At 46.9% G+C, this 26,654-nt stretch overlaps 1 protein-coding gene across 1 annotated transcript in view; it reads right to left on the minus strand.

Annotated features, from left to right (window-relative positions):
- Positions 1–6,418: 6,418 nt before the first annotated feature.
- FAM166B (family with sequence similarity 166 member B) overlaps positions 6,419–26,654 on the minus strand; it is a 32,461-nt gene continuing 12,225 nt past the window's right edge. The window contains exons 3-6 of the mRNA XM_040335591.1: positions 24,860–25,035; positions 24,398–24,536; positions 18,956–19,177; positions 6,419–6,898 (exon numbers count right to left, since the gene is read on the minus strand). Coding sequence (XP_040191525.1) covers positions 6,810–6,898; positions 18,956–19,177; positions 24,398–24,536; positions 24,860–25,035 — 626 coding nt within the window. The 3' untranslated portion in view covers positions 6,419–6,809. The remainder of the gene's footprint in view (positions 6,899–18,955; positions 19,178–24,397; positions 24,537–24,859; positions 25,036–26,654) is intronic.

A 26,654-nucleotide genomic window follows, 5' to 3' on the forward strand; every position in this document is an offset into this window, starting at 1 on the left:
TGTGAAGAGGAGGGGTTCTGAGGTGAAGTGGAACTTCTGATGTGATGGAGGACCTCTGATGAGATGGAGGACCTCTGATATAATGGAGGGACCTCTGATGTGATGGGGAGGCTCTGATGTGAAGAGGAGGGGTTCTGAGGTGAAGTGGAACTTCTTATGCGATGGAGGACCTCTAATGAGATGGAGGACCTCTGATATAATGGAGGGACCTCTGATGTGATGGGGGGGCTCTGATGTGAAGAGGAGGGGTTCCGAGGTGAAGTGAAACTTCTGATGTGATGGAGGGACCTTTGATGAGATGGAGGACCTCCGATATAATGAAGGGACCTCTGATTTGATGGTGGGGGGCTCTGATGTGAAGAGGAGGCGTTCTGAGGTGAAGTGGAACTTCTGATGTGATGGAGGACCTCTGATATAATGGAGGGACCTCTGATGAGATGGAGAACCTCTGATATAATGAAGGGACCTCTGATGTAAAGAGAAAGGGTTGTGAGGTGAAGTGGAACTTCTGATGTGATGGAGGGACCTCTGATGAGATGGAGGACCTCTGATATAATGGAGGGACCTCTGATGTGATGGGGGGGGGGGCTCTGATGTGAAGAGGAGGCGTTCTGAGGTGAAGTGGAACTTCTGATGTGATGGAGGACCTCTGATATAATGGAGGGACCTCTGATGTGATGGGGGGGGGGGGGGCTCTGATGTGAAGAGGAGGGGTTCTGAGGTGAAGTGGAACTTCTGATGTGATGGAGGACCTCTGATGAGATGGAGGACCTCTCATATGATGGGGTACTCTAATGTGATGGAGGGACCTCTGATATGATGGGGGACCTCTGATATAATGGAGGGACCTCTGATGTCATGGGGGGGTCTGATGTGAAGAGGAGGGGTTCTGAGGTGAAGTGGAACTTCTGATGTGATGGAGGACCTCTGATGAGATGGAGGACCTCTGATATAATGGAGGGACCTCTGATGTGATGGGGAGGCTCTGATGTGAAGAGGAGGGGTTCTGAGGTGAAGTGGAACTTCTTATGCGATGGAGGACCTCTAATGAGATGGAGGACCTCTGATATAATGGAGGGACCTCTGATGTGATGGGGGGGCTCTGATGTGAAGAGGAGGGGTTCCGAGGTGAAGTGAAACTTCTGATGTGATGGAGGGACCTTTGATGAGATGGAGGACCTCCGATATAATGAAGGGACCTCTGATTTGATGGTGGGGGGCTCTGATGTGAAGAGGAGGCGTTCTGAGGTGAAGTGGAACTTCTGATGTGATGGAGGACCTCTGATATAATGGAGGGACCTCTGATGAGATGGAGAACCTCTGATATAATGAAGGGACCTCTGATGTAAAGAGAAAGGGTTGTGAGGTGAAGTGGAACTTCTGATGTGATGGAGGGACCTCTGATGAGATGGAGGACCTCTGATATAATGGAGGGACCTCTGATGTGATGGGGGGGGGGCTCTGATGTGAAGAGGAGGCGTTCTGAGGTAAAGTGGAACTTCTGATGTGATGGAGGACCTCTGATATAATGGAGGGACCTCTGATGTGATGGGGGGGGGGCTCTGATGTGAAGAGGAGGGGTTCTGAGGTGAAGTGGAACTTCTGATGTGATGGAGGACCTCTGATGAGATGGAGGACCTCTCATATGATGGGGGACTCTAATGTGATGGAGGGACCTCTGATATGATGGGGGACTCTGATCTGATGAGAGTACCTCTAATAGGAAGGGGGGGACAAAATATACTTTGTATCACCTAAATGTGTCCCGTATCAGTTGGATCATTGGAGAGGGAATTTAGCCTTATAATTTTACATCACTTTCACAGCATGCAGGGCAGAGATTGTCAATCAGGATGCCAGACCACACCTACATCTCTCTTCTCATCTCTTTTGGAACTCCACCCACAATTTTTTTTCCTTCATCTCCTGTTCTGGTGGCAATGGGTCAGGGGGACATGATGGGATCTGAATGCATAATAAGTAGATAATACCAGCTAAAGAAATTACAAATCCACATCCATTAGAAATGTCATTTTGCTGCGGTACTGTTCTAAACACGGGAAAATATGCGCTACTTTACAGGCATACTATAGACACCCCCAGGTACAAAATTTAAAGGAATATTTCATTTTTATTGTTTCACTTTAAGCATTATTAAAATCACTGCTCCCGAAAAAAACTGCAGTTTTTAAAACGTTATTTTGCATTGATACATGTCCCATGGGGCAGGACCCGGGTCCCCAAACACTTTTTATGACAATACCATGCATATAAGCCTTTAAAATTAGCACTTTTGGTTTTTCATGTTCGTGTCCCAAAGACTTTAATAGTGTTCCCGTGTTCAAACAAATGTTTTGCCTGTTCGCAAGTTCTGGTGCGAACTGAACCGGGGGGGGTGGGGTTCGGCTCATCCCTACCTATCGGTTGCGGCAAGTTTACCCTTGACTAGTATTCTGACAGTTAGTGAGCATATGTGTTTTTTTCGTATTGTCTATTTGGGCATATATACCTCATGTCAAAACTGCAGAAAATGAATTGCCCTGTTATAAAATGATGACTTTTTAGATGGAGATCAAAGTTACCTGAGGAAACAGATGAAGTTTGCGAAACACGTTGAAACTGATCACCAGAAATTTCCATCAATTAACTTTTATCTAATCTACAGTCATGTTTTGCCCTACATGTATAGTGGGGTATTTTTAAAGCTTATGTGGTCATGTTTGGACCAAATTTGAATTGTATTAATTTGTAATAAAGGGGATCTGTATGTATATCCTTACTGAGACCTTAGTGAGCAGCGTAAACATGATGACATCAGCGTCACTCTCTACAACAGTACATTGTGAATAAGGTTGCTCAGGGGTGGGACCATGACACCCTGCAGTTATAGTCATTCAACTCTTAAGACTGAGGCCACCTTGTGGCCGAGAAGAGGTACAGTGTGGAACATTTCCAGATAAATGGTACCGTATTTATCAACGTATACCACGCACTTTTTTCCCCTTAAAATAAGGGGAAAATCGTGGGTGCGCGATATACGCGATATACGCCGATACCCGCTTCCGCACTGTGTTTGAACCTTGCGACCGACATATACCGAGCACAGTACACTCGGGTACACTCGGCCAGGCTCGGCTCCCCTCGTGGTCACGCCCTGTGCCGCCTCCTATGCGAGAGGAACCGTGCGTTGCCGAGCGTGCCCGAGTGTTCTGCGCTCGGTATATGTTGGCGGCGGCGTTCAAACACAGCGCGGGAAGCGGGGATCGGCTCAGAAACAGCGCGGGAGTAGCAGGGAGGACACCACCGAGGCCGCAGACGGACGACAAGGCCGCTGATGGACGCCGGGCAAGACACCGACGAGGGGCATTCAAACTGTAAGTATTTTCTTTTTTCCTCAAATTTCCCTTCTAGGTTGGGGGTGCGCGCTATACAGCGGTGCACGCTTTACCCCGATAAATACGGTAAGTATTGCAACCAGAGTTATGTCGCGTACATGCGATCGGAAATTCCGACAAGAGAAGTTGGATGTGAGCTTATGGTTGGAAATTCCAACTGGCCCGGATTCAGAGAGCAATTGCGTCTGCGTAACCATAGTTACGCAGCGCAATTGCTTACTTGCGCCGGCGTAACGACTTTTCCTGATTCAGAGAGCTTGTTACGCCGACTACAGCCTAAGATATGCGTGGCATAAGGCTCTTATGCCCTCATATCTTAGGCTGCATTCTTACGTTGGCCGCTAGGTGGAGTTCCAGTTGTGAACAGCGTATAGTATGCAAATTGCATACTAAAGCCGATTCACTACGGTACGCGCGCCCTGCGTACGCAGTTTACGTCGTTTGCGTACGGCGTGTTTAGCGTAAGGCTGCTCCTGCTAATAGCAGGGGCAGCCAATGCTAAGGATACCCGTTGTTCCCGCGTTGCGAAATTTAAATTTTACGTTGTTTGCGTAAGTGAATTGTGAATGGCGCTGGACGCCATTCACGTTCACTTTAAAGCAAATGACGTCCTTGCGACGTCATTTACCGCAATGCACGTCGGGAAAGTTTCCCGACAGAGCATGCGCTCTACGCTCGGCGCGGGAACGCGCCTAATTTAAATGATTCCCGCCCCCTACGGGATCATTTAAATTGCGCGCGCTTACGCCAGGCATTTTGCCGGAGCGCCCACGCAATTTACGGAGCTACTGCTCCGTGAATCAAGGGTAGCGCAGATAATTTGCGGGGGCGCAGGGCAAAAACGGTGCCCTGCGCCTACGTAAAAACTGCGCACATCTTACTGAATCTACCCCACTGTGTGTATGCTCCATCGAACTTTTTTCTGTCGGAATTCCCGCCAACAAAAATTTGAGAGTTGGTTCTCAAATTTTCCGACAAGAAAAGTTCTGTATGCAATTCCGACGCACCAAAAACCACTCATGCTCAGAATCTATTTGACGCATTCTCGGAATCATTGAACTTAATTTTTCTCGGCTCATTGTCATGTCGGATTTTCCGATCGGCATTAGGCTTTAACAAAAGATATACAACCGGATTTTACACACACAAATTTATTACAAAAACACCACGATTGTCCAATTTTTGTGCTTTTCTATCATGATAAAATCATCGTCACCCTATGGCTTTGGCACCATATTTAGGATAATTGCATTGACTGTTGGGTCACACTGACGGAGGTGATTCACCATCCTTGGGAACAAGAACAAAACGTGAGCTCCATTTATGCAAAGTATCTTCAATAGTAACCAATCATTACTTCCTTTACTGTTCCAGTGCAACTCACTGAAAGAGAGGACCTGATTGGTTGAAATGGGCAATGCAGACAGTTCATTGACTCTCTTGAGGCTGATGTACTTAATTGGAGTTTGTAACAAGACAAAAATACCTGTGTGTGAAGTCTTAGGTGAACTCTCTGTCGCCCCCTGGCTGCTGGGTTGGGTACCAGCTCCAGGGTAGAAAACTCCCTAGGATCAGTCTCCTCAAAGTAATATGTGGTCAGAGGGTGGCATCTGTCTTCTGAGGCTTCTCACATAGGTGTTTTGTCTTGTGATGGCAAGGAGAAAAATAGTTTGGCGTGTCAATGAAACAGGAGGTCAGAATCCCCACCCTACAGCATACAAGTAAACAAACATATTAGGAAAAATAAACCCTTCCAAAGTTGGCTTCTTGTAGATCTCAAGAACTTGTGTTCCCAGCTCCTCTAACCTGCCACCTCCTTTATAAGAGGAGTATTATGCAACTTGTATTTATTTTCATGGTGGGGTAGAAGATTTTGATCAAGCTGGCCATACACTAGTAGAATTTAGTTTGAAATGTTTTGTTTTGATCTTTTGTGCGGAGAGCATGGTCACTAGACATGTGCACTGCCAAAAATGTGTTAGTTTTCGTTAAATTTGTTTTTTTTTGCATTTTTCGGAAATTCAGTAAATTAAAAAAATATATATTCGAAAATTTGGAAATTCAAAAATTTGGTAATTCCAAAATTCGGTAATTCCAAAATTCAGAATTCTGGAATTCGGAAATTCAAAAATTCGGAAATTCAAAAATTCGGTAATTCCAAGATTCGGTAATTCCAAGATTCGGAAATTAGAAAATTCGGAAATTAGAAAATTCGGAAATTAGAAAATTCGGAAATTAGAAAATTCAGAATTCTGCAATTCCGAAATTAGAAAATTCGGAAATGTGAAAATTCGGAAATTCGAAATTCCGGAAATTAGAAAATTCGGGATTCGGAAATTCGGACATTAGAAAATTCTGAAATTTTAGAATTTCCGATGTTTCTAATTTGTGAATTTTCGATTTTCCGAATTTGGAATTTTCGAATTTCAGATTTTTTAATCTCTGATTTTCAAATCTCCAATTTTCGAATTTTCGAATTTTAGATTTACTAAATTTAGAATTTCCTAATGTCAAATTTCCGAAATTTAAATATTCTGAAATTCGAATTGCAAAAATTTCCGAATTTCCGAAAATTCAGTAATTCGAAATCTTGAAAATCCGAAAATTTGGAAATTAAAAAATTCCGAAATTTGGGAACTCGGAAATTCAAAAATCCAAATTTTCCGATTTTCAAATTTCCGAATTTCAAATTTCCGAATTTTCAAATTCTTGATTTTCCAAATTTGGATTCTTCAAATTAGTGATTTTCTAATTTTAGATTTTCTGAATTGGGAATGGTGTAATTTCTGTTTTTCTAATCTCCGATTTTCAAAGTTTGGTAATTGGAATTTTGGATTTACTAAATTTTGAATTTCCTAATGTCGAATTTTCGAACTTTTCAAATTTCCGAAATGTTAATATTGCAAAATTCGAAATGTAAAATTTTCTAAATTTCGCATTTCCGAATTCCTGAAAATTCGAAATTTCGGAAATCCGAAAATTGAAAAATTTGGAAAATTTTGGAATTAACGAATTTGTCAAAATGTGTTAAAAAAACGAATTTGGAACTAAACAAATTGCACATGTCTAATGGTCACTGCTCCCAGCATAGAGGTCCAAGACAGCGCTCAGTCTCTGCTAATGACTGGTCATGTGATTGGCTAGATCTTGGTCTAGGGTATAAAGGCCCAGCTAAATGGACACTGGGGATAGGCAGGGAGGGGTTAAGAAAGTTTTTTTATTTTTTAAACATTAGTGGGGTCAAAACAACCACAACAGCCATTTGTGGCCGCAGTGGTGAGAAAAATCGAAGATGGAGACGTGTACTGATGAGAATGTTCGTATGAATGTTTGCATGACCGTGGTTGGGTCAGCTGACTCTTCAGTCGGTGGTGGCTACATTGGCCGCTGTGTCTCCTGCTCTTCTTCTTTCTCCTAATTCACCATCTGCTTCTGTAGGGTGCTCTGGCCCAGTGCATTTTGGGTAAGGTGACCGTAGGTGTGTCCATACTGGAACTTGTAACCTGCAGGGTGAAAGAGAACATGGTCACCTGAGTGCAATCGTAATTGGCCTCCAAAGTAGATTTTTTTTGGGGGGCGGGGGGGACTTTGGGTCTACCTTTCTAATCTATAGCCTGCCCCCTTGTTATGTAAGCTTCTAGTTGCAAAATGCCTAATATACACTATATTATCAAAAGTATTGGGACACCTCCCTTTACAATAACATGAACTTTAATGGCATCCCAATCTTAGTCCACAGGGTTCAATTTTGAGTTGGTCCCGCCCTTTGCAGTTATAACAGCTTCACCTCTTCTGGGAAGGCCGTCCACAAGGTTTAGGAGGGTGTCTATGGGAATGTTTGACCATTCTTCCAGAAGAGCATTTGTGAGGTCAGGCACTGATGTTGGAGTAGAAGACCTGGCTCACAATCTCAGTTCGATAGGTGTTCTATCGGGTTGAGGTCCTCCACCCTAAACTCGCTTATCCATGTCTTCATGGACCTTGCTTTGTGCACTGGTCCAAATCACGGTGTGGGAAATAAAAGGATTTTTGTACTCACCGTAAAATCCATTTCTCTGAGTTCATAGACGGACACAGCCTTCATTGACCTTAGGGTTATGCTTCTTCCTACCAGGAGATTTAGGCAGAATTCTACAGCACTTAAGGTGTTAAAAACTTTCCTTCATGCTGCTCCTCCCAGGGGGCGTGGCTCCCCCAGGCATAACCCACACCCTGCTTTAGCAGCCTCAGTTCGTAACAAGCAGTACAAACAAAGGAGGGGTGGGTGCTGTGTCCGTCTATGAACTCAGAGAAATGGATTTTACGGTGAGTACAAAAATCCTTTTTTCTCTTTCGTTCATAGACGGACACAGCCTTCATTGACCTTAGGGACGTCCCCAAGCAGTGTCAAAAAAAATTCGAGGGGTGGGAAAAATAACACAGCAAAAACAGGTTACACCCCAAACAAAAACCGGAGTTACTCAACGGAGGAACTCCAACCTTAAACTGCCGCCTGTAACACCCTGCGGCCAATGGAGGCATCCGAAGATGCACTCACATCCACCATATAAAACTTTGAAAAAGCGTGGACCGACGACCAGGTCGCAGCCTTACACACCAGTAACACAGAGGCTTGGTGTCGGAAAGCCCAAGAGGCCCCGATCGCCCTGGTCGAATGCGCCATGACCCGAAAGGGGGCGCCCGCCCTTCAGGGCATAGGCCTGAAGCACAATCCGTCGGATCCACCTGGAAATGGTGGCCGACGAAACTGCCAGGCCCTTACTGGGACCGGACACAGACACGAACAGCGAGTCCGACATCCGGAACGGAGCTGTCGCCGAAAAGTAAACTCGAAGGGCCCGAACCACATCCAAAGAATGTAAAGTGGCCTCCTTCGGGTTCTTCGGCTGAGGACACAAGGATGGAAGAACAATGTCCACATCCAAGTGAAAAGCCGAAACGACCTTAGGGAGAAAAACGGCTGCGGCCGCAGCACCATCTTATCCTTACGGATGACCAAGCATTGTCACCTTTTGTGACAATAAAACAAAAAACCTCCCGAATGTCCTCAAAGGGAGCATCCCGAAGCACTGAAAGGACTAAATTCAAGTCCCATGGGGGTAATGGAGGGCGCACCGGAGGGGCCACCTGCCAGACCCCCTGACCCAACGCACGCACCCAGGAGTGCTATGCCAAGGGTCGCTGCAAGTAAAAAACAGCCAGAGCAGAAATCTGGCTCCTAACCGTACGTAAGGCGAGAGCCTGAACCACTCCCTGCTGCAAAGACAGCAGAATCCTGTACACAACGCATGTACGAGAGTGCCAGTTCATCTCCCCACACACAGAGAAGTAGGCATTCCATGTATGAGGAAAAAACCTACGTGAGGTAGACCTCCGTGCAGGCAGCACGGTAGAGACCACCGAGCCCAATAGGCCTCGGTCCTTAAGCCCCTGGCTCTCAACAGCCACACCGCTAAGGCCGGTGGCTGTGAAACAGGGTGGAAGATTGGACCCTGTAACAGAAAATCAATTCCCAGGGGAAGACGCTAGGGGGCATCTGCCAGCAGACGCACCTGGTCCGCGTACCAGAAGCGACGCGGCCAATCTGGGGCAATCAGGACCGATAGAATCCCTACAGCTTCTACTCTGCGCAGCAGGCGAGGAAGAAGCTTCCGAGGAGGGAAGGTGTAAAGTAGGCGACAGCGACCCCAAGGAGCCACCAACGCGCCTGACGCGTCCGCCCACGGGTCCTTAAACCTGGCCACGAACCGTGGCAACTACCGATAGAGACGGGACGCTAGAAGGTCCACGTCCGGAGTGCCCCACTTTCGGCACAGACCCCGAAACACCTGCGGGTGGAGAGACCACTCTCCTTGGCCCAGTGCAGTGCGACTTAGGTAGTCGGCTAGCCAATTCCGTATTCCCGGAATGTACCCGGCCGATAGAGCCGGAACGGACCCTTCGGCCCACCGAAAGGATGCGCGCGACCCCCGTCGCTGCAACAGAACTCCGTGTGCCTCCCTGATGATCAACCTACGCCACGGACGTGGTGTTATCGGACAGGATCCTGACCGGTCGGCCCTGTAGATCCAGGGACCACCTGGTAAGGCAAAGCTTGATTGCTCGGAGCTCCAGAACGTTGATCAGTAGGCAGGACTCCACCTGAGTCCAGTGCCCCTGGGCTGACTGGGTGCCCCAAGCGCCCCTCCCCAACCGGAGAGGCTGGCATCCGTCGTGACCACTGTCCAGTGGCCTGCAGAAAAATGACTTTCCGGCCCGAAGCACCGGAAACGCCAGCCACCATACCAGGGGAGACATGATCAGATGACTCAACTGAATCTGGTAATCCAGAGATGACGGAAGCTAGTCCCATCGTGACAGCAGTTCCCTCCGTAGTACCCTGGCGTGGAATTGGGCATACGGAACCGCCTCGAAAGAGGCTACCAACTGACGCTTCTGGGTCGGCAACTGCTGCACAGCAGATAGCAGAGTCTGAAGTTTTTCCGCTAGGAGAAAAACACTCCCGCCCCGGAGGAATCCAGGACCAGTCTCAGGTATCCCTGAGACGGAATCAACCCTGATTTCAGGACAATCCAGAAACCAGCCGAACACTCGGAGAGCCTGACACGTGATAGACACGGCTCCACCAATGCAGAGCTCGAAGAAGCTCGTAGGAGAATGTCGTCCAGACATCCCATGATAACAAACCCCCGCTGTCACAGCCGGGCCAGTATCGGTACGAGCACCTTGGCGAAAACCCGCCGAATGGGAAGGACACCATTGAAAATGGTCCCCCCCGACCGCAAAGCACAGAATCTCTGGTGGTTTGAGGATATGCAGGTACACGTTCATGACATCCAAGGATGCCAGAAAAACCTGACAAAACAAAACGAGGGACTTGAGGCCCAGGGTCGACCGGGCCCCATCCTCCATGGGGACACAAACAGAATGGAGTAAAACCCCGAGACCGTTCCAACGAGGGAACTGGCACAATCACTCCCCTGACCAGAAGATCCTGGACAGCCCCTGACGGAGTCAACCGGCGAACCGGAGGAGGCCAGAAGCCGGAGGGAAAAAACCTGTTTGGCAGACAAGAGAGAAACTCAATCTTGTACCCCAAGGAAAACACTTCGCAATGCGAAGCCAGTCTCCCACCCGAGACACGGGCGGGAGCAGACCTTCAGGCGGTAGCAGGTATGTCCGCAGACTTGTTAGGCATGCGGTATCCGGTGCGCTGCTACCCCGCAGCGGGGATTCAAGCACCATGTAGACCTACCCCCACCGCACAGGGCGAGCGAAAAAACGCTCGGAGGTAGGCAAGGAGGGTCCTTGCACAGGGCGAGGTCCCTAGCCCTTCCCAAACCGTGGGAACAGCATGCGCTTACCACCTGTGGCATCCTCAATGATGCCAGTCAGGGAAGACCCAAAAGGACCGTTCACCCTTAACGGTGATCACCAAGGCCACCTTAGAGGTCCTTCTTCCAGCTCCTGCAGCAGGAGCTTCGCCCTTTTAGTCGGGGCCTGCCAGGGCCCCCGGCCAGAGCCGGCCTCACCGCCGACCCCACCACCGTGAATAGGGAGCGGGCCACGGCCTCCACTCTCCTATCAGCGGGATCCTGAAATGCAGGAGCCCCTTCCACAGGCAATGTGGTGGCCTTGCGCAGTCTGGACACAGGGGGGTCCACTGGCGGAGGAGAGACCTACTTTTTTTTTTTTTTTTAAAGCCCCCCTCAAGGGGGTAACGGGTTGCAAAGTTTTTTGACAAACTTTTTGCGGTGCATCCCATTCCTTGTATAACATATAGTCCAAATAAGGAACACAAGGAAACCCTTCAGCGGTGCGTGGTAGTCTGCTGGTACTGACACGGAGGTGTCTCCGCCACATCCTCAATTTTTAGAGCCTCACGCACCGCAGAAACAAGAGCTCCAACAAATTCTTGCCAGCAACTGACTGCAGCAGAGTCATCCTCACTATCCATAAGGGTTAAAACCCGCAGCCTCTGACATAACAGAACCAGAAAAAAACAGCGATTCTGTGTCATCCCCAGAAGCAGGCTTCAGGGAGGGGGCGCTTTTTTACCCCCCATCCGGGCACTAGCTGCTTCAAACCTGGCAAGAAACCCAGGACAGCCAACATAACAGATGTGGCAGGGGGAGGGGCGTTAAGGGTTAACTCAGGCATATCCATAGTGTCAGCGCTGAGTCACCCACCCTGCAAGGCAGGACAAAAAAAAAAAACCCACTGGTCACCTCCTTGCTGCTATTGCAGAGCATGGGGGCCCCCGGTATTCACCACCCCACCCAGCTGCAGAGGGAGCTGAAAAAACACAGTCCCCCCAACAACACACGGGCCCCGGTGGTAACAAAGAAAACCCAGGAGGCCCCCCTTCACAGCCACTACCCAGTCAGGGGAAGGAGGGAGAGGAAGGGGAGAGAGGAAAGCAGGGCGGACCCTCAGTCGACCTCCCCAGGGAAACCACCAGCCAGACCACTTACCTGAGTAAGGGGCCACTACTTACCTGTCCTGCGACTACCCGGCTGGAGGTACCCAGACAGAACCAACGTCCGTAAACGGCATGGCTGTCGGCCAGACACACTGTGACAAAGCCATAGAGACCGGTCATATGTGTGCCCTAGAACCGAAGTTCCCCGGCCGCCCCTGGAGCAATGGGGCCTGTCGTGGACGTCCCAAAGCTGAGCTGAGGGCCGGCACACGCTCGAAGGCCGAACATGGGGGGACTACAAGAGTCGAGGACCCAGCCTGTCACCCAGTTGGCTGTTGATAGAAGAATCGCAGGATTCAAAAATGCAGGAACAAAATAATAAAAAAAGCGAGAAAAATCGCCAGAAAAAAACTCCAGAGTCCAGGAACTCCAGAGATAGCCTTGACCTCCTGTCGTTAGGCAGAAAACAAACTGAGGCTGCTAAAGCAGGGTGTGGGTTATGCCTGGGGGAGCCACGCCCCCTGGGAGGAGCAGCATGAAGGAAAGTTTTTAACACCTTAAGTGCTGTAGAATTCTGCCTAAATCTCCTGGTAGGAAGAAGCATAACCCTAAGGTCAATGAAGGCTGTGTCCGTCTATGAACGAAAGAGAAATGATGTGGGGTTGTTTTTCAGGGGTTGGGCTTGGCCCCTTAGTTCCAGTGAAAGCTCAACTTTGTGGGAACAGTTTGGGGACGGCCCCTTGACTGCACACCAGTGCACAAAGCAAAGTCCATAATGACATGGATGAGCGAGTTTGGGGTATAGGAACTTGACTGGGCTGCACAGAGTCCTGACCTTAACCCAATAGAACATCTTTGGGATGAAATAGAGTAGTTGGGCTTGGCCCCTTAGTTCCAGGGAAGGAAACTCTTAAAGGGGTGGTTCCCCTAAAAATAAACTTTTAACATTGCTTTTCCCACATTAATTACGATTAGAATCGGCTGGTTTTATTTAAAAAAAAACGTCCGTACATACCGTTCGCTATATTCGTTCTCACCGCCACTTCCGGGTACGATGCTGGCGGTGGGCGTTCCTAATTGATGGACAGGCATCCGACCGACGCATACATCGCGTCACGAGATGCCGAAAGAAGCCGAACGTCGGTGCGGCTCTATACGGCGCATGCGCACCGACGTTCGGCTTCTTTCGGCATCTCGTGACGCGATGGATGCGACCGTCGGATGCCTGTCCATCAATTAGGAACGCCCACCGCCAGCATCGTACCCGGAAGTGGCGGTGAGAACGAATATAGCGAACGGTATGTACGGACGTTTTTTTTTTATAAAACCAGCCGATTCTAATCGTAATTAATGTGGGAAAAGCAATGTTAAAAGTTTATTTTTAGGGGAACCACCGCTTTAAGGCGTCAGCTAACCAAGACATTTTGAACAATTTCATGCTCCCAACTGTGTGGGAACAGTTTGGGGGTGACCCCTTCCTGTTCCAACATGACTGCGCAACAGAGGAGGGCTCTGATGGTAAAGGGGGACTTTAAAGGTAAAGACGCTATCCCAGGGTTTGACAAAATCCGGGCGCCCGGTCGCAATTGCGACTAGAATTAGTGACCTGGCACCTGGGGGAAGTAAGCATAGGCCTGCAGAAGGCCGCAAAGTCGCGGCATCAATTATCCACCCGCACGGCCCGACGCGATTGCAGGGAGGTGGGGCGCACAGAGACACAGGATACACCATCCGTTGTCTCTGTGCGCCCCACCGCCCCTGCGCAATCGCGACAGGCCGTGCCGGCCGGTAATTGAGGCTGCGGCTATTGCTTCCTTCTGTGATCTGGCGTCATCTTGTGGTGGCCGTTGGCATGACAAGTAAACCAACAATCCTAATGGAGCTTCTCCTGTGTTTTCACTGCCATCTCCTTCCCTCTAATTAGAACCCCCAAACATTATGTATATTTTTTTATTCTAACACCCTAGAGAATAAAATGGCGGTCTTTGCAATACTTTCTGTCACACCGTATTTGCGCAGCGGTCTTACAAGTGCACTTTTTTGGGGAGAAATGCACTTTTTTTTTATAAAAAAATAAGACAACAGTAAAGTTAGCCCACTTTGATTTTATATTGTGAAAAATAATGTTACGCCGAGTAATTTGATACCCAACATGTCACGCTTCAAAATTGCGTCCGCTCGTGGAATGGCGACAAACTTTTACCTTTTAAAATCTCCATAGGCAACGTTTAAAAAATTCTACAGGTTGAATGTTTTAAGTTACAGAGGAGGTCTAGTGCTAGAATTATTGCTCTCGCTCTACCAAACGTGGCGATACCTCACATGTGTGGTTTGAACACCGCTTTCATATGCGGGCGCTACTCACGTATGTGCTCGCTTATGTGCGCAAGCTCTGCGGGACAGGGCGCGTTTCTGGATCCTAACTTTTTTAGCTGGCTCCTAGATTCCAAGCAAATTTGTCAAACCCAGCTCTATCCAACCATACCCCCTTTAAGCCACACCCAATATTTAGTATAATTGAAGCCAGGCCAGTTTTCACCTTGACACGCTACGCACGCCGCAATGACTTTAAGGGGCTTGATACGCCCACAAAAAATGTTGCCACACCTATAATTAACATATTGCTCCGCCTACATTGGCTTTCTTCTAAAAAAAAGTGCCCCTAATAATTTTTGGGGAATGTTGGCAACTATGTAAGACACAGAGAGTGCAGCTCAGCCCCGCCCCCTGATCCATCCTCACTGTCTTCCAATGACTCCTGCTGCTGTGTCTGAGCCAATGAGGAAAGAGAGCGGTGAGAGCCGCTGCTCCATGTGCACATCACTGGATAGAGATAAGACTCAGGTAAGTACAAGGGGTCTTCAAAAGGTTTGTGCACTTTTTAATATTTAATAGAGTTAAAAAAATAAGTATTTTGAAGAACCCTTGTATTTAGGGGGGTGCTGGGGGCTGCTTGCAGAATGTTTTTTTTTTAACCATAATCAGGGCCGGCGCTAGCGCAAGGCAACATGCACTTGCCTTACGGCGCCAGGGAACAGGGCGGAAAATTGACCGGTCCGTGACAGAGTGTGTGTGGTGTGGGCTGCCGCTGCGGGTGGCATCTGAAGGATGAGTCCCCGCGCTGACCTGTGCAGTCATTCTGTCTCAGTGTCTCCTCCTTGGCTACGCGGCCTACGCGGCGCCTAAGCGGCGCCTACGTCAGTGAGTGACGTAAGTGGCCCCGCCCCTGGTTCCCCAGGCCGCTCAGCCGCATGATGTAAAGGAACGAGGGCTGCAAGAGGCGGAGCAACGGACGGACCGGACCCGCACCAGCAGGCAGTGCAGCCTGCGGCGTCATCCTGGAGGCGACAGCGACCGGTTGAGGGACTCGGGACGGGAGCCGCCCGGTGCACAGATTGGGTTTTCAGAAACAGGTAAGGGGGACCGACCTGTTTTAACCATTTAAGGACCCCTTCACGCCGGTATACGTTGGCAGAAGGGCACGGCTGGGCACAAGCACGTACGTCCTCTTTAAGAGCCTAGCCGTGGGGTCGCGAGCGCGCCGCCGGGGTTGCACTCGCGACCCAGTCCGAAGCTGCGTGAGCGTGCCTGCGGGACCCGCGGACCCGATCGCCCCCGTTGTCCCGCGATCGGTCTCAGGAGCTGAAGAACGGGAGAGGCGAGTGTAAACACACCTTCCCTGTTCTTCATTGTGGCAATGACAGTGATCGTCTGTTCCCTGATATAGGGAAAGATGATCAGTGACGTCACACGTCCAGCCCCGCCCCCCTACAGTTAGAAACACATATGAGGTTACACTTAACCCCTTCAGCGCCCCCTAGTGGTTAACTCCTAAACTGCAATTGTCATTTTTACAGTAATCAGTGCATTTTTATATCACTTTTCACTGTGAAAATGACAATGGTCCCAAAAATTGGTCAAAATTGTTCGATGTGTCCGCCATAATGTCGCAGTCACGGAAAAAAAACGCTGATCGCCGCCATTAGTAGTAAAAAAAAGAATTATTAATAAAAATGCCATAAAACTATAAATTTTGCGCAAACCAATCGATAAACGCTTATTGCGTTTTTTTACCAAAAATATGTAGAAGAATACGTATCGGCCTAAACTGAGGAAAAAATGTTTTTTTTATATATTTTTGGGGGATATTTATTACAGCAAAAAGGAAAAAATTTGGAACTTTTTTTCAAAATTGTCGCTTTTTTTTGTTTATAGCGCAAAAAATAAAAACCGCAGAGGTGACCAAATATCACCAAAAGAAATCTCTATTTGTGGGGAAAAAAGGACGCCAATTGTGTTTGGGAGCCACGTCGCACGACCGCACAATTGTCAGTTAAAGCGACGCAGTGCCGAATCGCAAAAAGGGGCAAGGTCCTTGACCTGCATAATGGTCCGGTCTTAAGTGGTTAAAGTTTCCTGTTTAAAAAAAAAAAAATGCACTTTACAAAAACCACAAATAGTTTGTTTGCTATCTTTCTCTGTAAAAGATAAATAAGTTGAACGATCACTTTAAGCATCATAACCATTAAAGCTTAATGGAGCACATATATAATGTATGGTGTGTGCACGTGTGCGTGCGTGCTGGGGGGGGGGGGGGGGGGCGGCGGCAAAATGCACCTTTGCCTGAGTTGGCAAAAATCCTTGCACCGGCCCTGACCATAATGCCGAGGATTCACAAACAACCTTCTGCCTTTAGAACCACTTTAGGTATTTTCTAAGAATTCACTGTTAAGGTCAGGTAATATTTAAAGCTTAATTTAACTTTTACTTTAAATCAACTAAATACATCCCAGGCGCATCAAAATAAAAGATGTGCAAAGTCTTCTCAGGGTCTTTAGAAAGCATCCACAGCCAGACTGAAAAAGCCTGTCCCCTGTCAGCAATGCTGCAGAGAATGACTCTTTCTGTCTCTTTGGAAGCAGTGGTCTTCCTGCAGAGGTCCAACACACCCTCTTAATTTCATTATTAGCCAAATATGGGGGAAACAGAATTGAGAAATCACCCAGCTACCGCAATCTCTATTTATCTATTTAGGTATTATCAGAATATCTGGGGGACTTCCTTAATTGCTGCACCACTGGCCAGAGGTATGTATAAGCCTTGGTTCACATGCGTTTTTATTATTTTTGGGCATTTTGCAGAAACACTACAATTCATAGTTCACATCTGTGTTTTGAGCCAGTGTGTTTTTTGGAAAGGGTCTGGGACTTTTTACTCACAGCAGATTGCGTTTTGCATGTGATAGACTTCAGTGGACCAAGAATGCAAGTGTTGCGATTTTGATGCTTTTTTGGGGCATTTCTATGCATTTTTGCAGGGGGGGGAGACAGTTGTTCATGGAGTGCAACTTTACACTCTCTGGTACTTAAGTAGCATCAAAATTCCATCAAAGATCACTTCAAAGTAGTGCAGGAACCTTTGTACTTAAAGTCGCATGTTAGGGTCAGAGTTAAGGACTGGGGTAAAGGGCAATGTTTCAATGTTAGGGTTAGCATTCTATGCCTAACAATTACCACTAATCCTAACCCTAATGATTACCACTAACCTTAACTCTTACTCTAACCTTAACATTTAACCACAACCCTAACCCTAAACCCTCACCCTGGCCCTGAACCGCAACTCTTAACCCAAACCCTAGTCGTTAACCCTAACCCCTAACTTTTAACCCAAACCCTAGCCCTTAACCCTAATATTTAACACAGACCCTAGCCCCTAACCCTAACTTTTAACCCTAACATTTAACACAAACACTAGCCCTTAACCCCAACCCTAGCCCAAACTTTTAACCCAAGCCATAGCCCTTAATCCTAAACCTACCCCTTAATCCTAACAGTAGCTCCTAACCCTAACTTTTACCCAAACCCTAGACCTTAACCCTAATATTTAACCCAAAGGCCTAGCCCCTAACTTTTAACCTTAGCCCTTAACCCTAATATTTAACCCAAACCCTAGCCATTAACCCTAGCCCCTAATCCTAACTTTTAACCATAGCCCTAAACCCAAACCCTAGCCCCTAATCCTAACTTTTAACCCAAACCCTAACCCTTAAACCCAACCCTAGCCCTTAACCCTAACTCTTAACCCAAACCCTAGCCTTTAACCCTAACATTTAACCCAAACCCTAGCCCTTAATCCTAGCATTTGACCCAAACCCTAGCCCTTAACCCTAGCCCCTAACCCTAACTTTTAATTCAAACCCTAGCCCTTAACCCTAACATTTAACACAGACCCTAGCCCCTAACCCTAATTTTTAACCCTAACATTTAACACAAACACTAGCCCTTAACCCTAATATTTAACCCAAAGGCCTAGCCCTAACTTTTAACCCAAGCCATAGCCCTTAATCCTAATCCTACCCCTTAACCCTACCCCTTAATCCTAACAGTAGCTCCTACCCAAACCCTAGCTCTTAACCCTATTATTTAACCCAAAGGCCTAGCCCCTAACTTTTACCTTAGCCCTTAACCCTAACATTTAATCCAAACCCTAGCCCCTAACCCTAGCCCTTAACCCTAACATTTAACCCAAACCCTAGCCCTTAACCCTAGCCCCTAACTTGTAATCAAAACTTTAGCCCTTAACCCTAATATTTAACCCCCCTAATCCTAATTTTTAACCCTAGCCCTTAACCCTAACCGTAGCCCTAAAGCCAAACCCTAGCCCTTAACCCTAGCCCCTAATCCTAACTTTTAACCCAAACCCTAGCCCTTAACCCAAACCCTAGCCCTTAATCCTAGCTCCTAACCCTAACTTGTAACCCAAACCCTAACCCTAACTTTAAACCCTAGCCCTTAACCATTGCCCCTAACCCTAACTTTTAACCCAAACTCTAGCCCTTAACCCTAACATTTAACCCTAACCCTTACCTCTAATCCTATTCCTTAACCCTAACATATGACTTTGGACACATAAAGCTTCCTGCACTACTTTGATGCTACTTAAGTGCCAGAGAGTGTAAAGTCACATCAAAGTCACACTACATGAACAAAACTGTTATCATTTCCTATTAGCCAAAAAACACGTCAAAAATGCATCAAAAACCCAAAACACACCGCCAAATGCACCAGTAAATGCATCAACTACAACCTGCCTTGATGTGACCCTAGCCTAATGGGAACGTCACATGAAACCTCCTGACCTGGCACGTATCCCGTGTAGCGGGGCAGTAAGCCCAGTTCCTCCAGGTAGACGTGACTCTGATCCGACAGCTCCTTGTTCCCCTCCCGCGGCTCTGGCTGGCCTCCCACTCTCATGCCTCTCTTCAGGGTCATGTGACCAAACTCTTCCATGGCTCTGTTGGTGGTGATGGGATAGCCGGTGCCAATCATGAAGCGAGATCGAGGAACATACCCGGTGTAACCTGCGGGGAAAGATAGGTCAGGTTTTTACAAAGGTGGTTTTTGTTATTAAGTGAAAAAATGGCAATGCAATGGTTTAGCGTTTTTATTATATATTTTTTTGTTGCAAAACTTTTAATAGTTCCATAACATATTGTTGTAGTGCTGGAAAAGTGTACCTTCCCTATATCTAGAGGTACCAGATATTTCACTTCCAATAGCCAAACAGAGCAGTCTGGGAGTGACAGTTATGCAGACATACACTATATTGTCAAAAGTATTGGGACACCTGCCTTTACACGCACATTAACTTTAATGGCCCCCCAGTCTTAGTCCGTAGGGTTCAATATTGAGTTGGCTCCGCCCTTTCCAGCTATAACAGCTTCAACTCTTCTGGGAAGGCCGTCCACAAGGTTTAGGAGTGTGTCTATGGGAATGTTTGACCATTCTTCCAGAAGAGCATTTGTGAGGTCAGGCACTGATGTTGGATGAGAAGGCCTGGCTCACAGTCTCCGCTCTAATTCATCCCAAAGGTGTTCTATCAGGTCAGGACTCTGTGCAGGTCAATCAAGTTCCTCCACCCCAAACTCGTTCATCTGTGTCTTTATGGATCTCGCTTTGTGCACTGGTCCAAATCATTGGTTGGAGGGGGGATTATGGTGTGGGGTTGTTTTTCAGGGGTTGGACTTGGCCCCTTAGTTCCAGTGAAGGGAACTCTTATAGCCGGATTCACGTAGAGCGGCGCATCTTTTGGCCGGCGTAGCGCATCTCATATGCGCTACTCCGACGTAACATAGAGAGGCAAGACCAGTATTCACAAAGCACTTGCTCCGTAAGTTGCGGCGGCGTAGCCGTAAATTGGCCGGCGTAAGCCCGCCTAATTCAAAGTAGGAAGGTAGTGGGCGTGATCTATTAAAATGAAGCGTGACCCCTTGTAAATGAAGGTCCGAACGAACGGCTCATACGCGCGCAAGCTCAGAATCACGGCAAATTTACTCCCTAAGATACGACAGCTCAATGCATACGACGTGAATGTAACCTACGCCCAGCCCCATTCACGTACGACTTACGTAAAATACGACGGCTGTTCCCTGGTCCATACCCTAACATGACTTACCCCTGCTTTATGTGGAATAACTTTACACCGGCGTAGATTACAGCAATGGGCGTAAGTACGTTCGTGAATCGGCGTATCTTGCTCATTTACATATTCGACGCGTAAATCAATGGAAGCGCCCCTTGCAGCCAGCGTAAATATGCGCCCAAGATACAACGGCGCAGGAGACTTACGTCGTTTGGATCAAGCCAAAATTCAGGCGTATCTTGTATTGAGAATTAGGCGCACAGATAGGACGGCGCATCCGAGAACTTACGCTGCGTATCAGAAGATACGTCGGCGTAAGTCGTACGTGAATCTGGGCCTTAAGGTTCAACTTTGTGGGAACAGTTTGGGGACAGTCCCTTTCTGTTTCAACATGACTGCGCACCAGTGCACAAAGCAAGGTCCATAATGACACGGATAAGCGAGTTTGGGGTGGAGGAACTTGACTTGGCTACACAGAGTCCTGACCTCAACCCGATAGAACACCTTTGGTATGAATTAGAGCGGAGACTGATATCAGTGCCAATACGATAAAATCCCAATAAGCATATACTGATTGGTTTGCGCAAAAGTTATAGTGTCTAAAAACTATGGGATATATTTATAGATTTTTTTTTTTTTACTAGTAATGGTGGCAATCAGCAATTTTTAGCAGGACTGCGACATTGTGGCAGATAAATTGGACACCAGACACCAGGGCCGCCATCAGGGGGTACAGGCAGTACACCTGTAAGGGGCCCGGAGGTCTTTTTTTTTTATATATTTTTTATTTCTTTTATATAATATAATATATATATATATATATATATATATATATATATATATATATATATATATATATATATACACAGTGTATGTGTATATATATATATATATATATATATATATATATATATATATATATATATATATATATATATATATTTTATTATTATATTATTTTTTTTCTTTTTATTTCTTTTTTACATATATATACATATATATTATTAAAGGGCTCAGAGGTCCCCAGGGCCCCATGTTGCAAACCCCCCCTTTTCTTTTTTATAAATGTTTATTTATTTATTTGTATATATATTTTTTTATTATTAAAGGGCCCAGAGGTTTATTTTTTTTATTTTTATTAAAGGGCCCAGAGGTCCCGGATGGAAACCCCCCTTTTTTCGTAATTTATTTTTATATATATACCTACATTTATATATATATATATATATATATATATATATATATATATATATATAAAAAAAAATATTAAAGGGCCAGAGGTCCCCAGAAGGCAACCCCTCTTTTTAAAAATAAATAAATATATATTTTTTTCTTTCTATTAAAGGGCCCAGAGGTCCCCGGATGGCTACCCCCCTTTTTTTTATATATATACTTTTCTTTATTTCTTCATTTTTTTGTAAAGGGCCCCCCCCGCTTCTCAATTTCAGGCGGCAGCACCCCCCCCCCCCCTCCCGTTCTCTGCTCCAGGGGGGCCATGCCTGAAGCTGTGTAAGGGGCCCCCTAATTCCTGATGGCGGCCCTGCCTGACACCCTTGAACCTTTTTGGGAACCATTGACACTAATACAGTGATCAGTGCTAAAAATATGCACTGTTACTGTACTAATGACACTGTCAGGGAAGGGGTTAACATCAGGGGCATCAAAGGTATAAGTGTGCTCCTAGGGAGTGCTTTCTAACTGGGGGGGGGGGGGATGCTGTGACTGGAGAAAAAAGAGAGATCCTTAGCAGAAATACAAGATCTCCATCTTCCTCCCTCACAGAACAGTGGTCTGCCAGGTTTACATAGGCAGATCGCCATTCTGTCTCTCCTGTGAACGATAAACAGCCATTGCGGCCGCAGGACACGCTGATTGGCTCCCGCTGTCCAATCACAGTGGGAGTGGGTCGTCGGCAGCGCACACACGCATGCCCTAGACCCACTACACAAAATCACTTACCTGTACGTGATTTCACGCAGCAGGGCCGCCCTCCTGCAGTATATCTGCTTGTGGCGGTCCCTAACTACTTGCCGACCAGCCGCTGCAGTTCTACGGCGGCAGGTCGGCTCCCCTGCGTGAGAGCCCGTAGCTCTACGTCGGCTCTCTTAGCGGCCACTAGGGGCGAATGCGCACCGTCCGCTCGTCTCTGACTCCCGTGCGCGTGCCCGGCGGGCGCGATCGCCGCCGGGCACCCACGATTGCTTGTTACAGAGCGATGATCAGGAGCTGTGTGTGTAACACACAGCTCCCGGTCCTGTCAGGGGAGAAATGCCTGACCGTCTGTTCATACAATGTATGAACAGCGATCAGTCATTTCCCCTAGTAAGGCCACCCCCCACCTACAGTTAGAACACACCCAGGGTACATAATTAACCCCTTCCCCGGCCTCTAGTGTTAACCCCTTCACTGCCAGCAGCATTTTTATAGTAATCCAATGCATTTTTATAGCACTGATCGCTATAAAAATGCCAATGGTCCCAAAAATGTGTCAAAAGTGTCCGCCATAATGTCCGCCATACTGTACCGAAAAAAAATCGCTGATCGCCGCCATTACTAGTAAAAAAATTTTTTTATAAAAATGCCATAAAACTACCCCCTATTTTGTAAACGCTCTAACTTTTGCGCAAACCAATCAATAAACGTTTATTGCGATTTTTTTTTCGAAAAATATGTAGAAGAATACGTATCGGTCTAAACTGAGGAAAAAAAAAATTTTATATATATTTTTGGGGGATATTTATTATAGCAAAAAGTAAAAAATATTATTTTTTTTCAAAATTGTTGCTCTATTTTTGTTTATAGCGCAAAAACTAAAAACCGCAGAGGTGATCAAATACCACCAAAATAACGCTCTATTTGTGGGAAAAAAAGGACGCCAATTTTGTTTGGGAGCCGCGCAATTGTCTGTTAAAGCGACGCAGTGCCGAATCGCAAAACCTGGCCTGGGCTTTTAGCTGCATTTTGGTCCGGGGCTTAAGTGGTTAAGCCCACAAGAATTTTTATTTATTTTTTACCACTACCATTCCTTTTATATTGGCTTTTGAAATTTACAGATACAGCAATTTAGAAATTAGATGAAAGGTTTAGCACCGGGAAAAACTTTTTGAAAGATAGAAATTGCATTTTATATACAACTATATAGATCAGACCAAAATGAATGACAAATAGGGAGGAAAGAGGGACAGAGGGATTTTGTTCCAAATCAGGGACAGTCCCTCCAAATCAGAGACAGGTGGGGGCTATGCCCAACATGCAGGTAAATTGGAATATACCATTTACAGACATGAAAATAACAAGTTGTAGTTACACTGAATTACCACTAGATCCGAGCAAAATTAAAGGCAAATGAGGAGGGACAGTGGGACATTGCTCCAAATCAGGGACAGTCCCTCCAAATCAGGGACAGTCCCTCCAAATCAGGGACAGTCCCTCCAAATCAGGGACAGTCCCTCCAAATCAGGGACAGTCCCTCCAAATCAGGCCCCGTACACACGAGAGGATCCATCCGCTGGAATTGATCCGCGGACCGGCTCCAGCGGATAGATCCCCTGGTGTGTACAATCCAGCGGATCTGTTTCCGCGGATTTTTATCCCCTGGGATGGATTTCAAGCGGATAAAAATTTGAAGACATGCTTTCAAATCTATCCGCTTGAATCCATCCCAACGGATTGATCCGCTGGTCTGTACAGACTCACCGGATCAATCCGTCCAAAGGGATCCCCCGCATGCGTCGTAATGATTCGACGCATGCGTGGAATTCCTTATATGACAGCGTCGCGCACGTCGCTGCGTCATCATCGCGGCGACGGCGCGACACGTCATCGCGAGGGGATTTCGGCGCGGATTTCGATCCGATGGTGAGTACACTCCATCGGATCCAAATCCGTGGAAATCCTCGAGAGGATTTATCCGCGGAAATGGTCCGGTGGACCGTATCCGCGGATAAATCCTCTCATGTGTACTAGGCCTCAGAGACAGGTGGGGGCTATGCCCAACATGCAGGTAACCCTGGAATATACCATTTACAGACATGAAAATAGCAAGTTGTAGTTACACTGAATTACCACTAGATCAGAACAAAATGAGGGACAAATGAGGAGGAAAGAGGGACATTGCTCCAAATCAGGGACAGTCCCTCGAAATGGTCTCTGGGCTCACCTGAGATGAAATACTTGTGCGGATTGCCATCCTCCATGTAGTAGGGGGACACTTGGATCTGGTAAGCACTGGCAGAGACGTAGGGTGCCGCATCCTTGGACAGCGGAGGGAGCGGAGTCCGATACTTGGCTACGATGAGCTAAAGAGTTAAAGGTATTAGTGAGATAAAACCAATAAATGCAATTCTATCTTCTCCATTCATTATCATCAGAGGTTTATTTGGGCCTTATTTGCCTCCTGAACCAGGAAAAAAATATTGCACTGTTGGTCCGGAATAAAGACGTCCCCCCATTTAGACCCCAATCGGAGCGAGATCCACAGTTGGTGATATCTGTTGGGCTTCTCAATAAGGATGGGCTCGGGGCATTTTGGCAACCACACGTGCAGAGCCTGCCAGGAAGTCGGCACTGTGCAGCGCTAATCACAGGCAGTGAGGAATTTCCTGATCTCTGAAGACCTCACCTGCTTCTCTTGCTCAGTGCGGGGCAGTTGCTGTCCACTCTGCAGCTTGCTGACCAGGGCCTGCTCCTGCCTCTGGCTCTCCTGCTGGTACTGATCCTTCTGGAAGTCGGTCAGGGCGTCCCGAGTGGTCTCGGCATACGACTTAGCAAAGAATTTCTGCGATCTGGGGATGAAACCTGAGGACACAACAAGGGTGGTTACACAGAGAGGTATTTCAGTCCCCTAATTCATTGTTAGGATATACAGTGACTTGCAAAAGTATTCCCCCCCCCCCCCCCTGGCTTTTTACGTATTTTGTTACATTACAGCCTTTAGTTCAATGTTTTTTTATCTGAATTATATGTGATGGATCAGAACACAATAGTCTAAGTTGGTGAAGTAAAATAAGAAAAATAAATACATAAAACTATTTTTCAGAAATAAAAAAATGATAATTGTCATGTGTGTATGTATTCACCCCCTTTGTTATGAAGCCCATAAAAATCTCCGGTGCCACCAATTCCCTTCAGAAGTCACATAATTAGTGAAATGATGTCCACCTGTGTGCAATCTAAGTGTCACATGATCTGTCATTACATAGACACACCTTTCTGAAAGGCCCCAGAGGCTGCAACACCTAAGCAAGAGGCACCACTAACCAAACACTGCCATGAAGACCAAGGAACTCTCCAAACAAGGAAGGGACAATGTTGTTGAGAAGTACAAGTCAGGGTTAGGTTATAAAAAAATATCCAAATCTTTGAGGATCATTAGGAGCGCCATCAAATCTATCATAACCACATGGAAAGAACATGGCACAACAGCAAACCTGCCAAGAGACGGTCGCACACCAAAACTCACGGACCGGGCAAGGTGGGCATTAATCAGAGAGGCAGCACAGAGACCTAAGGTAACCCTGGAGGAGCTACAGAGTTCCACAGCAGAGACTGGAGTATCTGTACATAGGGGGACAATAAGCCGTACACTCCATAGAGCTGGACTTTACGGCAGAGTGGCCAGAAGAAAGACATTACTTTCAGCAAAAAAAATATTTTTATGTTTTGAGTTTGCGAAAAGGCACGTGGGAGACTCCCAAAATGTAAGGAGGAAGGTGCTCTGGTCTGATGAGACTAAAATGGCACAAACCCAACACATCACATCACCCAAAGAACACCATCCCCACTGTGAAACATGGTGGTGGCAGCATCATGCTGCGGGGATGTTTTTCAGCAGTCAGGACTGGGAAACTGGTCAGAGTTGAGGGAAAGATGGATGGTGATAAATACAGGGATATTCTTGAGCAAAACCTGTAGCACTCTGTGTGTGATTTGAGGCGAGGACGGAGGTTCACCTTCCAGCAGGACAATGACCCCAAACACACTGCTAAAGCAACACTTGAGTGGTTTAAGGGGAAACAAGTAAATGTGTTGGAATGGCCTAGTCAAAGCCCAGACGTCAATCCAATATTAAATCTGTGGTCAGACTTAAAGATTGCTGTTCACAAGCACAAACCATCCAACTTGAAGGAGCTGGAGCAGTTTTGCAAGGAGGAGGAATGGGCAAAAATCCCAGTGGTGAGATGTGGCAAGATCATAGAGACTTATCCAAAGAGACTTGGAGCCGTGATAGGTGGATCTACAAAGTATTGACTTTTGGGGGGTGAATAGTTATACACATTGGGCCAGATTCAGATAGAGATACGACAGCGTAGTTCCATCCGTCGGATCTATGCGCCTGATTCATAGAATCAGTTCCGCATAGATCCCCCTAAGATCCGACAGGTGTAAGTGCATGTTAAATGTTTAGAAAGGCGCAT

Source organism: Rana temporaria, chromosome 1 (assembly GCF_905171775.1).
Source record: "Rana temporaria chromosome 1, aRanTem1.1, whole genome shotgun sequence".
NCBI classification, from domain to species: Eukaryota; Metazoa; Chordata; class Amphibia; order Anura; family Ranidae; genus Rana; species Rana temporaria.